At 45.0% G+C, this 16242-nt stretch overlaps 1 protein-coding gene across 1 annotated transcript in view; it reads left to right on the top strand.

The window, feature by feature from the left end:
* Positions 1–16242, top strand: part of LOC126260314 (odorant receptor 43a-like) — an 81806-nt gene that overhangs the window by 30336 nt on the left and 35228 nt on the right. The window contains exons 3-4 of the mRNA XM_049957639.1: positions 1220–1319; positions 8029–8130. Coding sequence (XP_049813596.1) covers positions 1220–1319; positions 8029–8130 — 202 coding nt within the window. The remainder of the gene's footprint in view (positions 1–1219; positions 1320–8028; positions 8131–16242) is intronic.

Here is a 16242-nt window from a genome sequence, read left to right as displayed (position 1 = left end):
AAAGTATCAAAACCTAATAAAAACGCGAATGTTGGGAAACAAAATTTGGAACTCTTCAGACGCGAACCACCGCCCCAACAAAAGCTCATTATAGGACACAGACGCTACTCATTAAGCTAAACATACAACACAACCCTCTTCGTTCATCATATTGGATTACCCCTTGCCAGAAACATTAAAAGTAGATAATTATGTTACTAATTGAAATTTAATTATAACAAATTGTACGAAGAACAATGCGTTTTGGATGGATCTTCAGTGTGTCGCTGCCTTCAAATAGCCTACTCTCATAATACGCTCGTTACAATAATTCTTTTGCCACGACTATGATGTTTCTCATTATTTTATTGGAACGAATCACACAGTTAACAACGGGGTTCCCAGTTATTCTCACTTCGCTGGTGCTCGGAACGGCATATATACGTATAGGCTTGAAATGAATGACAATATGGCGCGTCACAACTCTGTGCTGAAGGGAGACGGCGTGCGTGTGACGTAGGTGGCGTTGTGCCATCTCATTGGTCAACGCTCAGACGCACGCTCAGAATATCTGACATACCAGATATTGCTCTGCACGTTCGGAAAGACTCCCGAACGTGCTATTCCACGCTATGACGTCAGAAACTCGGCACGCTCAAAGCTCAGCGTTCGGATGCACGGTCCGTGTGCCGACGGCTTAAGGTTGCACAACATTGCCACCTATCATTTCATCACTAAGGCTCCTTGCTGACGCTTGATTGTTAAATGTACATGTAGCCTGGCTGCTACGGTTGGATTTCCATAAGCATAAATATGCATAATATTTGGTTTAAACACGTGAAGAGAAAGCACATATGCATTACACAACCAACCACTGTTTGGTATCTATTGTCGATCATCGCAACACACATAAATCACGAACTAAATAAAAGTCATACAGAGCTATCAGTTCTAGCTAAAAGAGTTGTTAATCTCTAATTAATCTAATTCTGATGTGGCAATAATAGTTTTTCACCCTCGGAGAGTGTAGCATCTTAAATTCTCGAGTACATGGGACGGTCTCTTTATTAGGAATGGTACAAGCTCTGTTCGAGCACCTATGGGGTTCAGCTGTTCTGGATGTCAACGGCGGTCCCGCACGGTACCATGCGCCTGTGCCCATGTAACTGTCCACCCTCGCCTGCTAGCCCCCGTGGCCCAGCACAGCCCCTGGTGAGCCGCGTGTGCCTGCCTGTTGCAGGCTGGTGAGCTTCCTGAACGTCGTGATGAGCCCCGTGGCGATGCTGCAGCTCGCCGTCGGCGCCGTCAGCTCCTGCATGGTGCTCTTCCCAGCCACATACGTACGTATGTAACACACCACCTGTCTCCATACTGCCGGCCGGAGTGGCCAAGCGGTTCTAGGCACTACAGTCTGGAACCGCGCGACCGATACGGCCGCAGGTTCGAATCCTGCCTCGGGCATGGATGTGTGTGATGTCCTTAGGTTAGTTAGGTTTAAGTAGTTCTAAGTTCAAGGGGACTGATGACCACAGCAGTTAAGTCCCATAGTGCTCAGAGCCATTTGAACCATTTGTCTTCATACTTGTCTGGCTACTGTGTTTACTCATACGCTTTGAAATCCCTGTATCTGTGACAGGTTATAATAGCGCATGTCAATATACATCCAAGAAGAAATGTAAAATGAAACTAATGAAGTGCATAAAAGACGCAGAAAGAAAGTAACAATACCTACAGGACATAGCCTACTTGCAGTTTCATATACCTTGTGCAAAACTTCTGTGAAACTACCTAAATCAGTCATGGGCAACCTTTGATGACCCATGGGCCTAACACAAACTTACGAAACCTCGCTGGCCGTTTCGTCACGTGACGCGACAGCAGCGCTCCCAGTGTATAAAGTCAGAACTGCAGTACCCGTGACAAAACTGGGGTTCCAAAATTTAGCAATGACGTTGATAAAGTCCTACAAGAGAGTGCGAGAATTCAAATACCTAGGGGCACTTTTCACTGAGAACTCGTCATGTGAAGCAGAGATCAATGCCAGAATACAAGCAGGAAACCGATCTTACCACAGCCTAGCACAACTGCTTCGGTCCAGATCTCTCTACAGACCGTGTAAGATTCAACTGTACAAAACCCTGATCCAACCTGTTGTTCTATATGGCTGTGAGACATGGAGTATCCGGAAACAGGACTTCCATAAGCTCCTTGTTTTTGATAGAAAAGTGCTTCGGAAGCTCTTCGGTCCGGTTGTGGATGCAGATACAGGGGAATGGAGAATCAGATACAACCAAGAGCTTGAGGAACTATACCAGCAGTCCAGCATAGCAGGAACTGTCAGCCAAACGAATGCAGTGGGCTGGCAATGTGGTCCGGATGGAGGATCACAGATGTCCTCGGAAGCTCCTTGATTTCACACCTACAGGAAAGAGACCGCCAGGGAAACCCAGGAATCGTTGGAGGGATGGATTAAACCAAGTGTCAATAGATGTGGACGGATGGCGGATAGCAGCGATGGACAGAATACAGTGGAGGAGGAAACTTGTAGATGCGTGCCGTCCACTGGGCCTCATCACGTAGTAGTAGTAGTAGTAGTAGTAGTAGTAGTTGATACAGAACCGATGGTCACGACACGTAAATAAATGTAAACATTTGGAAGTGGGGCGCCAGGCATCTTTAAATTCACCATGGGAAAATAAACGCCTATAAAAGCAACTAGTTGCAGCTAATTCATTATTATAAATCACCTTCAGTTTCAACAACTGTTAGTGTTCTAATACGTCCACAATTATTCACTAATGTTAATATGAAATACAATAGAAAAAGCAATGTACGGAAATGAGATAAACAACCCCAGTCGACAGATTACTGTGAATAACTTTGCAATTTTTTGCCACGGGCAGGTCATTACGTGTTAATACCTACAAATACTATTAGTAATCATTTTTAAATAGTTGTCCAAAAATGCTTCTGTTGTTAATACCAGAAATTTTACGAATCAACTTAGTAAAAACACCTTTATGAAAATAGCAGACAACCAGCACAGGGCTTTGTGCATGAACCGACAATAGGTGACTAGTTCATTCACCAAGTAATGACCACTGCTGCCATTGTTCGAAGTGGCACATTTCGCCAGGTAATTTTCGTACTACCAACATTTGCGATCTATCATTGCGCAGTACGGTTGTAGGCAGTAAGCAGTAAATAACGTGTCTGTATTGTCAGCACTGATTCAGAGGAGAAATACTTCACCTGCACCCCTTAAAGGTAGTGAGGTGTTTCCCCCACTCTCCGATGCATATGAGCAAAATGGACATAATTTCGCGCTGAGACTGGAAACGTGTTTCTCTTTCTTGATCAAATCCTGAGGCGACAAAATTTCATTGCTCATGCACGGATTAAGCAAAACTGTCACTGGTGTGCGTCACGAGCTGCAAATCGAGCCGAGCGTCGACGAAAATATTTGAAAATGCGTCCCGCACGGAGTACATTGCGAGCGCTCTGCTCTCTCTCCCATGAATTTTTTCCATGGTCCACACTGAAACCAATCGCGGGTCCGATACGGTCCAAAGGCCGCCACTTGCCAATCCGTGATCTAAATCATCGAGTTCATTCCTGGGGAACCACAAAGCAGCCCAGAATGAACATTACACCCAAGAAACAAAATCATATGCTGATAGAGTTTATGATGTAATAATTAATAAGCAGCATATTAAATCACTTCATTTCGGAAAAACTGATAATAGACAATGACTGCAAAAGTCATGGACTGTAAGTGGAACTAACGGCACTACTATCGATAGTGTTATGATGTAGTAAACTATACTCCTAACGTATCGCTGGTTGTCTGGAACTTTCTGAGATGAGCCCGGCTATTCCCAACAGAGAAATGTCTTCCTATTACGTTCAATAATGGCCAAGCGCTGAAGGCCATGCGCCAGAATTCGAGGAGAGAGTCGTTCGAATTTCGCGCGGAATGATCGTATGCAGTTGAGTCGCTGTTGTTTGTTGCCAATTCCCTGTTTTGAACCTGACACGTAAATATAATATGTTGTTTTACAGAGTTGATGAGTGAATGGTAGAAATTTAAATTGTTTAATGAACAGATGAGTTGGAATGGTTGTTAATCATTGAAATAGTGAATGGACTTAAAGGTAAGTGTGCCACCGTTAAGGTGAAAGAGAGAGTGTTTGCGGCTTAATAAGAAATACAGATTTGTGAAGTGTGAGTACGAATGAGAGGCACGTTTCATAAAAAATACAGTAACATTTTTAAAAGGCGTGAGTGGAACATAAGAGCTGGTTTTCCCCCTTTTTTAATTTCTGCAAACTGAAATAAACTCATCAATATATATCAGCATTTGGTATGAGTGTGTATGATTGCCATACTTGAGTGAGTGAAGCGTGCACACACTAAAATGTTAATTTGGCTAAGAACTGCTTCCCATTTTTGCTAATCATTTCTTCGAGGTAATTTTGGATACTTGTAATAAAAAAGTTGCTTGTTGTTGCTATACTATTCTATCTCAGTGCGAGACCACCTGTGTAGTTTTTTCGCCGATATTGGTGATGATGAAATGCCTCATTTTTATTTCATTTCTTTCATTCAGTGTTCGCGTCTGAGACGTTCTTCTACCTATTAAATATATTGATACTTATTATGAGCAGTCTCGGTGATTGCTACAATTAAGTCACCATTTCTCATGTTAAAACTTTCTCTACACTGGGTAGCTACTGCATGTTAAATTTTTCTGTAGAAGCATGTCTGAGTCACGTAATGTGCTGAGGAAGTGGCAGGTGAATTTTGGGGGACTCCATGCTAGTCCTCAGAGGGTCGCCCCTGTTTCTGAGGAAAGAGCCAAGGGTCTGGGACTGCGTGCGGGGTAGGCAGCCCACGGTATGTTTTGTCTATACCGGGTGCCCGACAGTTAGCCGTTACAAACTTTTCCTCCGATTATGGTGAATAGCACAGCATGATAGTGTATCAACACAATCTTTGAGAGCACGTTTATGAACCATGATGAAAACTTGGCCTGTCTAGAATACTGCCTATTTTTGCAAGCCAAAGCTATTCACCTATACAGTTTTGTTTGCAGTGGTCGGCAGTCTTTCTAGAGAGCAGATAAAGAGCTCTCTTTTTTGTTGGAAACAAATAGCTGACTTCGTTGTAGAATTTCTTTTTCCCCCTTTTTAGCCAGGGGCCTCCTTTACACTGGGTGAACGATCTCTCAGGTCGTGGAAAATACAGAAAAAGAGTTCCATTGTCAGCCCCTAAAAAAACTACCATTTTCTAAGAATTACAGAGGCGTGAGAATCGTGTATTGGCTAAAATAAAAATATTTGAAGAGTGGGAATTTTGCACTTAATTTTTAGCAACTGTGTTCACGGAAACACAAGGCTTTTGCTGGTCGATAAAACATTTCCTAGGAGGGGAGTTAGGCTGTTTCGTTACAAACATTTTCGTTGACCAGAAATTAACAGAGCCTTGCCATTGGCAAAGGACAGTTTATGTGAACTGTGGCGAGTGGAGAGAGGTGACAGCTCGTTGAGGGCGTTCTGGTTTGGCGCCTCTGGGGAAGCACTTGGGACAGCTCTATTAGAACACATGGGCTCTATACCTCCGCAAGAGCACTGTTGTGTGTGTGTGTGTTTGAGGTTTACGGGCGCTAAACAGCGGGGTCATCAGCGCCCAAAGAGCACTGTTCTCGACCTCCTTTTATGATTCCGGTTGGAGACTGGGCTACTTCTTAGGCAGGAGACGGTATCCTGTGACCAATACGTCGGCAGTCGTTTATTTTCCCCAGTGATTTGTACAATGACTATTCCGTTCTTTGTTAAGTGAATCAATCATTAGTTTAGATTCCTCGTTATCCCTAAAGGTTGTTTATTTTATTTGCTCTGTGTACTATCACTCTCGGTACAATTTTGTCTGAAAATTTATATCACATGTTTGGCACAGAGATTTTGTTATAAACTGACATCATCATACATCACGCCATCAGAGTCCAAGGAAAGGGATTTGTCTCTGGGAAGGTCCAACCCATGCAGAATATTGTGACTGCAAGAACGGACGTCCAGTTCGATTGGCATCTTTCATGGGGAAAGTGGGCGTGCAGATTAAAATGGAATCCGTAGTACATATCATTCCTGGTGACTCGTCACATCGTTGTAAGATGAGGATAAATTAAAGGCAGACTGAAAATTTCCGTGATCTGACCGGGATTCCATTTCGCAAACCCTCAGTTTCCCAGCATGCGCCTTTCCACTACATCACCAGGCCAGACGCCCATTAGATCATACACTACTGGCCATTAAAATTGCTACACCAAGAAGAAATGCAGATGATAAACAGGTATTCATTGGACAAATATATTATACTATAACTGACATGTGATTTCATTTTCACGCAATTTGGGTGCATAGATCCTGAGAAATCAGTACCCAGAATAACCACCTCTGGCCGTAATAACGGCCTTGATACGCCTGGGCATTGAGTCAGACAGAGCTCGGATGGCGTGTACAGGTACAGCTGCCCATGCAGCTTCAACACGGTACGTAACGTCCACCGTTCAAAGTGCCGTCAATGCGAACAAGAGGTGACCGAGACGTGTAACCAACGGCACCCCATATCATCACGCCGGGTGATACGCCAGTACGGCGATGACGAATACACGCTTCCAATGTGCGTTCAAAGCGATGTCGCCAAACACGGATGCGACTATCATGATGCTGTAAACAGAACCTGGATTCATCTGAAAAAATGACGTTTTGCCATTCGTGCACCCAAGTTCGCCGTTAAGTACACCATCGCAGGCGCTCCTTTCTGTGATGCAGCGTCAAGGGTAATCGCGATAGGCTACAATCCGACCTTTATCAAAGTCGGAAACGTGATGGTACGCATTTCTCCTCCTTACACGAGGCATCATAATAACGTTTCACCAGGCAACGCCGGTCAACTACTGCTTGTGTATGAGAAATCAGTTGGAAACTTTCCTCATGTCAGCACGTTGTAGGTGTCGCCACCTGCGCCAACCTTGTGTGAATGCTCTGAAAAGCTAATCATTTGCATATCACAGCATCTTCTTCCTGTCGGTTAAATTTCGCGTTTGTAACACGTCATCTTCGTGGTGTAGCAATTTTAATGGCCAGTAGTGTATATCACGTGTTTGGCACAGAGATTTTGTTATAAACTGACATCATTTTACATCTGAGTCCAAAGGGAGCGATTTGCCTCTGGGAAGGTCCAACCAATGCAGAATGTTGTGACTGTAAGAAGTGACGTCCAGTTCGATTGGCATCTTTCATGGGGAAAGCGGACGTACAGTTTAAAATGGAATCCGTAGCACATATCGTTCCTGGTGACTCGTCACATCGTTGTAAGATGAGGCTAAATTAAAGGCAGACTGAAAATTTCCGTGATCTGGCCGGGATTCCATTCCGCGAACCCTCAGTTTCCCAGCATGCGCCTTGCCACTAGATCACTATGCCCGACGCCCAACAGATCATATATTATATGCATTTTAAACAGTAACGGTCCTATCACACTTCCTTGGGGTACTCCTGATATTACCTTTACAATCTGTGAAATTGTTCCGTTAAGAGCGACGTGTTGAGTTCTCTGAGCAAGGAAGTCTCGAATCCAGTCACAAATCAGGTCTTACTTTCTGTAAGCTCGTATTTTTTTTTTTCAGTAAACGGTAGAGTGCAACTGTATCAAACGCCTTCCTGAAATCAAGAACACGTCATCAGCCTGGGCACCCATGTCTGTAAGGCTCCGGATCTCACGGGCGAACAGCTGAGTTGCACAATGTCTCTGATTGCAGAATTCATAACGCCATAACACGGGAGCATAAAACGCTTGAAAACGGGAATCGCCTGTGCCTTTTCACAGTCCCTAGGCACCCTTCACAGCTCCATCCAGTTTTAGAGCTTTTTACTCCCTTGGACTCAGTGAATACTGATGGCTGTGCTTTAAATGAAGGACCTAGTTAATCCTTAATGATTCTCGCACAGAAGGAGTGTGGCGAGTGTGTGTTTGGTGTTTCCGCAGAGCACGGACAACGCAGCCGCCATGAAGTGCTGGGCTGCTCTCCCAGTGTTGGGGATCCAGCTGTACCTCTACTGCTCGACAGCGCACCACCTCAAGGACCAGGTGAGTGGGGCTTTCTGCACAGTCTCCCAGGAGGGGAATGGCCCCTCTGGCAAAAGTATTGTAATATAATTGTCAACATCAACACCTCTTTCATACATTCCATCTCATCGTATCACTGTATGAGCTTAATGTGGATGATTTTTGTTTGGGCTGAACAGTGTGGCGATGTCGCGAAATTTAGGATTCGTAGAGGTTTGAATCTGCATAGCAAGTTCAAGAGTGGGATCAAAGTTCAGAGTAACGGCATATCAAAGGGTAACATTAACGGACGACACAACTATTCTCAGTAAAAGTGAAGAATTACAGGTCCAATGAGTGCAGAATATGGACTGAAAGTCAACCGGAGAAAAATGCAAGTAACGAGGAGTAGCAAAAATGAGATTAACGATAAACTTAACGTCAAACATAGAGACTACGGAGTAGCTGAAGTTAAGTACTGTAAGTCTGCTGCCACGGAACCATAACAACACATGACGGAGTTAGAGGGATTCGAACCTGTGGTGTCACCGCCAGACACCACACTTGCTAGGTGGTAACTTAAATCGGCCGCGGTCCTGTAGTACATGTCGGACCCGCGTGTCGCCACTGTGTAATCGCAAACCTAGCGCCACCACATGGCAGGTCACAAGACACGGACTAGACCTCGCCCCAGTTGTACGGACGACATTGCTTGCGACCAGACGTACGAGCCTTCCTCTCATTTGCCGAGAGACAGATAGAATAGCCTTCAGCTTAGTCCATAGCTACTACCTAGCAAGGCGCCATTTGTATCAGTGCTAATAGCGTACTAATATTCAAGAGAGATGTATTCCAAGGACTCATTAAAAGTTAAGTAACAAACCTATATGTACTTTTCTTCTTATTCATTAATAAGTCTCATGTTCCAGAACTTCAAGCCCGTCTGCGTTAGTTTAGCGTGCACCTAGCTACCTCATTGTGTCTATGCTTTCTGAAATAGACACAACAGAACCCACACAGAGACTTATTAGAAATCGTTTCTCCTGCGAAATAGGAACAGGAGAAGGGGAAAGTGACACCGGTACACAAAGTGCTCTCCGCCACACACCGTAAGGTGGCTTGTGGGATATACATATAGATGCAGAAGCAAAAATGGCATAAAGAACAGTCTAGCACAGGTAAAAGGGCATTCCTGATCGAACTACTAGTATCAAACATAGGCCACAGTTTCAGGAGCGTGGTCTAGCGGTTCTAGGCGCGCAGTCCGGAACCGCGCGACTGCTACGGTCGCAGGTTCGAATCCTGCCTCGGGCATGGATGTGTGTGATGTCCTTAGGTTAGTTAGGTTTAGGTAGTTCTAAGTTCTAGGGGACTGATGACCACAGATGTTAAGTCCCATAGTGCTCAGAACCATTTTTTTTTTTTTCAGGAGGAAATTTCTGAGAATGTTCGCCTGGAGCACAGAATTATATAATAGTGAATCATGGACTCTGGCAAAACCGGAAAAGAGAGAATCGAAGAATTTTGCATGTAAACTGTTTTAGGCAACGGATTCCATTGCTCAACTAGATCACTGATTATTCTTCATTACTAAATTGCATTTGTAGATCTCATGGTGAAAAATCTATGTTACATTCGACTTCAATTCTCTGCTGCAGCACTTACATTTCTTCATAATGCCATTGCATTTCAAAATCAAGAAAGGGGGACGGGGTCTACGTTGTAGATGACAATAATCTTAATAGAACATTAGTTAATGAGGGGATGCGATACCAGACAGCATTTCCCACCAAGAGATAGTCTAAAATACGCCCGTCCATCCCCCTTGAGGGACGGGCGTATTTTAGACTATCTCTTGGTGGACAACTATGTTACACATACAAATGCTTGGCTCTGAGAGAGTAATGGTTATTGTCTGTATGCAAATTGCATTTCAGTATGGGGGGGAGGCAAGTCACAGAAGGTTGTAGTTTTTTAAGAGAATATTTGTTAATGGAGGGATGCTGTACCAAACAGCAATACTCCACTAAAAAAAGTGAGCAGACAGCTGTACATATCGCAACCAGTAGGATACTCCATTAAAAAAAGGGAACTTACAGGCCTAGCGTAGACGCCAGCATAGACGACATCGGTATTACAAACACGTAAGTGCTATATTAAAGCCGAGGAAACATATTATTCTCAATCTGGGACTTTGTCAAAGTTATATACCATGCGCCGAAATTTCGCATCGAGACGCAAAGCACCTAAATTGCATTTTAAGAGAAGCTGATGCAACAGGGGAAACACCATTGTCATTGGAGGTCTGCACATGCAAGATGTGATTCAGCAGCTAGCTGAATTGGAACTGACATTTATGGTTACGACGTCATCGCTATCGGCCGGCCGTGGTGGCCGTGCGGTTCTAGGCGCTACAGTCTGGAACCGTGGGACCGCTACAGTCGCAGGTTCGAATCCTGCCTCGGGCATGGATGTGTATGATGTCCTTAGGTTAGTTACGTTTAAGTAGTTCTAAGTTCTAGGGGACTGATGTCCTTAGAAGTTAAGTCCCATAGTGCTCAGAGCCATTTTGTCATCCCTATCAGCTTCTCCAACCACCAAACCATAATCCTTAAAGTCAAATGTATACCTGGTCCTAAAATAACTGGTAGAGGATTCTGGACATAAACAGCTACATGCTCCAAACAGCATAAGTGAAGTTAGTGTTGTGTACATAGTTCCGAGTAGTCAGCGCGTACACAACTTTCCCACTAGAGCGCGCCCCGCTAAGCACAACAGCGCAGGGGCAGCACTCGTCCATCTCCGCACAACGAGATGGCGCTGCCTTAGAGACAGACCAAATTCTGCTTCCGCTGATCCGCGTATTAGTACGTAACGCAGCCAATGAGATTGCTGCTAATGTAGAACCTTTTCTCCTCGCAGATCACACTCGCGCAGTGATACCTGAATGCTCGAGGTATTATAACAAGTGTACAGACCTCCGATTAGTCAGTCTGCATTAGTCTGCATTTGTCTGTACCAGTCTATAGTCAAGTTTCAGTCTGCGCCTAATGAGATTACCATATTCCTGTACATAGCCACAACGATAAATGAGTAGACACTTTGTCAAGTATCAGAGATATGTGAGAATAAGATTAACATACCAAGACCAAAGGAACTTCAGATTGTCAATTGTAAATAGCATCCAGAATCAAGTTAAGTAATGTTTATGCTTATTATTACACTCCTGGAAATTGAAATAAGAACACCGTGAATTCATTGACCCAGGAAGGGGAAACTTTATTGACACATTCCTGGGGTCAGATACATCACATGATCACACTGACAGAACCACAGGCACATAGACACAGGCAACAGAGCATGCACAATGTCGGCACTAGTACAGTGTATATCCACCTTTCGCAGCAAAGCAGTCTGCTATTCTCCCATGGAGACGATCGTAGAGACGCTGGATGTAGTCCTGTGGAACGGCTTGCCATGCCATTTCCACCTGGCGCCTCAGTTGGACCAGCGTTCGTGCTGGACGTGCAGACCGCGTGAGACGACGCTTCATCCAGTCCCAAACATGCTCAATGGGGGACAGATCCGGAGATCTTGCTGGCCAGGGTAGTTGACTTACACCTTCTAGAGCACGTTGGGTGGCACGGGATACATGCGGACGTGCATTGTCCTGTTGGAACAGCAAGTTCCCTTGCCGGTCTAGGAATGGTAGAACGATGGGTTCGATGACGGTTTGGATGTACCGTGCACTATTCAGTGTCCCCTCGACGATCACCAGTGGTGTACGGCCAGTGTAGGAGATCGCTCCCCACACCATGATGCCGGGTGTTGGCCCTGTGTGCCTCGGTCGTATGCAGTCCTGATTGTGGCGCTCACCTGCACGGCGCCAAACACGCATACGACCATCATTGGCACCAAGGCAGAAGCGACTCTCATCGCTGAAGACGACACGTCTCCATTCGTCCCTCCATTCACGCCTGTCGCGACACCACTGGAGGCGGGCTGCACGATGTTGGGGCGTGAGCGGAAGACGGCCTAACGGTGTGCGGGACCGTAGCCCAGCTTCATGGAGACGGTTGCGAATGGTCCTCGCCGATACCCCAGGAGCAACAGTGTCCCTAATTTGCTGGGAAGTGACGGTGCGGTCCCCTACGGCACTGCGTAGGATCCTACGGTCTTGGCGTGCATCCGTGCATCGCTGCGGTCCGGTCCCAGATCGACGGGCACGTGCACCTTCCGCCGACCACTGGTGACAACATCGATGTACTGTGGAGACCTCACGCCCCACGTGTTGAGCAATTCGGCGGTACGTCCACCCGGCCTCCCGCATGCCCACTATACGCCCTCGCTCAAAGTCCGTCAACTGCACATACGGTTCACGTCCACGCTGTCGCGGCATGCTACCAGTGTTAAAGACTGCGATGGAGCTCCGTATGCCACGGCAAACTGGCTGACACTGACGGCGGCGGTGCACAAATGCTGCGCAGCTAGCGCCATTCGACGGCCAACACCGCGGTTCCTGGTGTGTCCGCTGTGTCGTGCGTGTGATCATTGCTTGTACAGCCCTCTCGCAGTGTCCGGAGCAAGTATGGTGGGTCTGACACACCGGTGTCAATGTGTTCTTTTTTCCATTTCCAGGAGTGTATTTTAATAAATGTGTGTGAAAATTAATCAAGTTCTGTTTAAAGTTAGTCACCATCAATCTGCTACTCTAAGCGTGCAAGTGGCATTTCTATCGTCTGACCTAACGGCAGAAGATAGACACGCCACGATAAGACCACGAGACATGTTGCTGACACTCGCCTACTTCGCTAGAGTGACAAGTCAAACAATCTGATGGTGTGAGTACCGAAGGTCTTACAGTACGCACACCACAGTTAGAAACCTGCGCTTGTTACCAATCGAAACGTAGTTGTCTGGCGGGAAAATCGAGTGAAACCTGGTAAATAAATAAAAATGTAACTTTCAGGCTAAATGACGACAGGTGCAAGAGCATCGAATATTACCACCCTCTAACTCTCGAGCTGGCTGTGGTCCTACAGCCTCAGACAGCTTCTTGTTGTGACCCTTCATCAGATTGTAGCAGGGTCATTTGTCGGCGCATTTTATCGCTGTGGCATGCCGATTGGGCTGCACTTACGGACAACAAGCTTCGGGCCTTGAAACCTCTTCCCGCGGCTTGGACGTCCTCCTCACGCCCCTCTCGGCGGGAGGAGGTAGTTTTGGCCTGGTTACGAATTGGACACTGCCGGTTCAGCCATCGCCATCTGCTGACGGTTGCGCCGGCGCCGTTCTGCCCATGTGGGCAATTGCTGACGGTCCGCCACATTTTAACGTCCTGTCCGGATTTTACTACACTGCGTCTTGATCTTGGCCTGCCATGTACTCTCGATGCCATTTTAGCGGATGACCCAGGAGCAGCTGCTCGCGTTCTTCGTTTTATCAAATTGACCAACCTGTCTAAGGACATTTGATTATGCTGTTTTTTTTTTAATCCTATGCCTGTCGATCTTTTATTGTGTTTTCCCTTTTAGTTGCTGTTTTAAACTTGTGCCTCGCGGTGCATTCCTAACGTAGTCTGGGCGCTAATGACCGCTGAAGTTGTGCGCCCTAAAACCACAACAAAAAAAAAAAAAATTAAAAAAAAAATAACTCACGAGCAGCAACCGTCATCCTCTCGAATCCAGGTAAAATGTGCTAACCATTGCGCCACCTCACTTGGTGAAATCAGAAATCACATGGAATGCGAGTAAGAACATAGCCAAAGGGGGGGGGAGGGTCCAGGAGGTCCAGACCCCCCCCCCCCCAATTCCCCATTTCCTAAATGAAACTACACACGAGCTAGTTGACGCGTAGCAAAGTTTGAAGATTGTTTTATTTTCAATCACACAATCAAAAAGTGATATGCACCGTCCGTAGTCTGTAAGATCGTCGACAGATTTAAACTAGCGATAGATCGACAGTACTATCAGCTATTGCCCATCCCTACTTCAGTCAAGACCAACTACTGAACAATGCTTGAATCCAGTTATTGTTTTCATAATCAGTACAATTCTTACTCGCAGTTGGATTTAATGTAAGTGCTGCTGTTTATTGTTTTTGTGCTGTGTGCTGTTGTGATAGTTTCTTTTGTGCAGTTGGCACCTATATATGCTTTTGAGAATGCATTTTTTTTAATCTTTCTTGCGTAAGTTTATAGACCAAATACTATTTTCATGAAGGTCTGCTTAAAGCAAAATGGGAATTAAAAAAGCATGAACCTATTTAAGATCCTCTTTAAAAAATTGTACTCCCTTTGACAAAATACTGGCTACGTCCTTGGTAGGAACCACCAGAGAAGAGAGTAGTTATGATGGGAAGCACACCCAATCCAACACTGAGGCAGTTCGGAATTTCGGTAATCACGAACGTCTGAACGAAAGTGTGGTGAAGCACTGTCTGGTTGTAAAATGAAGTCTACACTATCCTGCTTTGTATCTGTCATAAGTGACTGCTGCTGCATATCCAGTTACACGAAACAAGTCACAGTTTTTTTCAGAAAAGAAAAATGGTCCATAAACTTTTTAACGGGACATGACACAAAAGGCGTTAACCCTAGCTAAATCACGAATGTGTGTCAGCAATATGTGTTCTATGCCCCGGTTATCTTGATTCACCTTTCCAGACGCATGAAACGTAGTTTCGTCACTGAAACCCAACTTTTGTGAAAAACCGTCTTCCCCTAAAAGCCGCTGCCAAGTCAGAAAAGTTAGAAAGAAGGTCGTTGTCCCGAGAAGTCAGTGCATGTAGCAAATTCAGCCAGTATGGCTTTGCTTAACACCAGACATTGGCGTAGAGTGCGCCAGACGGTTGACTGCAGTATCTGTGCCTCTCTGAACACACGTGGCGTCGATTGTTTCGGTCTCCTGACGAATGACTCCAGTACACGCTCCACCTTCTCTGTTATCGGTCCTAGTCAGCCTCTTTTCTTCGTCACACTTACGAAGGTTCAAATGGTTCAAATGGCTCTGACCACTATGGGACTCAACTGCTGTGGTCATTAGTCCCCTAGAACTTAGAACTACTTAAACCTAACTAACCTAAGGACATCACACACATCCATGCCCGAGGCAGGATTCGAACCTGCGACCGTAGCAGTCGCACCTTACGAAGGCAGTCTCACAGATTATGTTGTTACCATTCACGGGCTGTTTTGTCTGCTGAAGCCTTTACTTGATATTTGGTACGAAATCGTCGCCGGACCGTCGCAACTGGCCCACATTTAACGAATTCAAGGACACAAAACGCACGCATCGGTCCGTTATACACCATGGTCTGACGCGCCTGCCACCTAGTGGTGAGCCCTGCAACAAAGCGTTGTCACGTGTTACGACCAAAACTTAAGGGGCTCCGGAAAGGCTCAAAATCATGAAAAGTTCAATTTTTACTTTTTTGCGTTTTCTGAATCTGCAGACTATTACCTTTTAATAGATATATAATTTATTCAATTCCGAAGACTACAACTATTTTTAAATTTTTTTTTTTGAAATGTGTTCCACATGGGCGTGACCCACTGTGGCGCTGTTAAACTGCTGTCAAATGGTGTTATTATTAACGTCCGTGTTCATCAGGTACATTTTAGTGATGTGAGATAAAGTATGTGTTGTGGCTAACCTGTGATGGTTCAATATATATCGCTGGTGTCGATTGTTTCATGTTTATTTACTCTGTCGTTATCTCGAAAATATTCGTAATTCATTCTGTTTCTTGAGTCTCTGTTTTGTTGAAGTATAATAATGAGTAAAAGTAAAGTTATTAGAAATCCTCTGAAGGCTTTTAAGAAAAGGAGAAATGTTGGAAAGCCAAAGGTATGTGTTATTACTGTAAACAATAAAGACGATGAAAATCCCCAACATAGCTTGTGTCCCAAAGAAGAAGACAGTTGGTGTAAATATAACAAAGGATTGCTAACTGGTGAAGTGTACACTCATAAGCATAGTCTGCCTCATGCAATAATGGAGGTGATAAAACCTATTTTCAGAGACTTAGCAGCACCTGAACTGTTGAAAAAGTGTATTCACGGAAAAACTCAAAATCCCAATGAAAGTGTAAATAGTGTTATATGGTCGAGAATCCCCAAGACTGTATTTGTTGGAATAGAAACACTTCACTTTG

The sequence above is a fragment of the Schistocerca nitens genome, chromosome 5 (assembly GCF_023898315.1).
Source record: "Schistocerca nitens isolate TAMUIC-IGC-003100 chromosome 5, iqSchNite1.1, whole genome shotgun sequence".
NCBI lineage: Eukaryota > Metazoa > Arthropoda > Insecta > Orthoptera > Acrididae > Schistocerca > Schistocerca nitens.
This window is presented reverse-complemented; position numbering and strand designations above follow the sequence as displayed.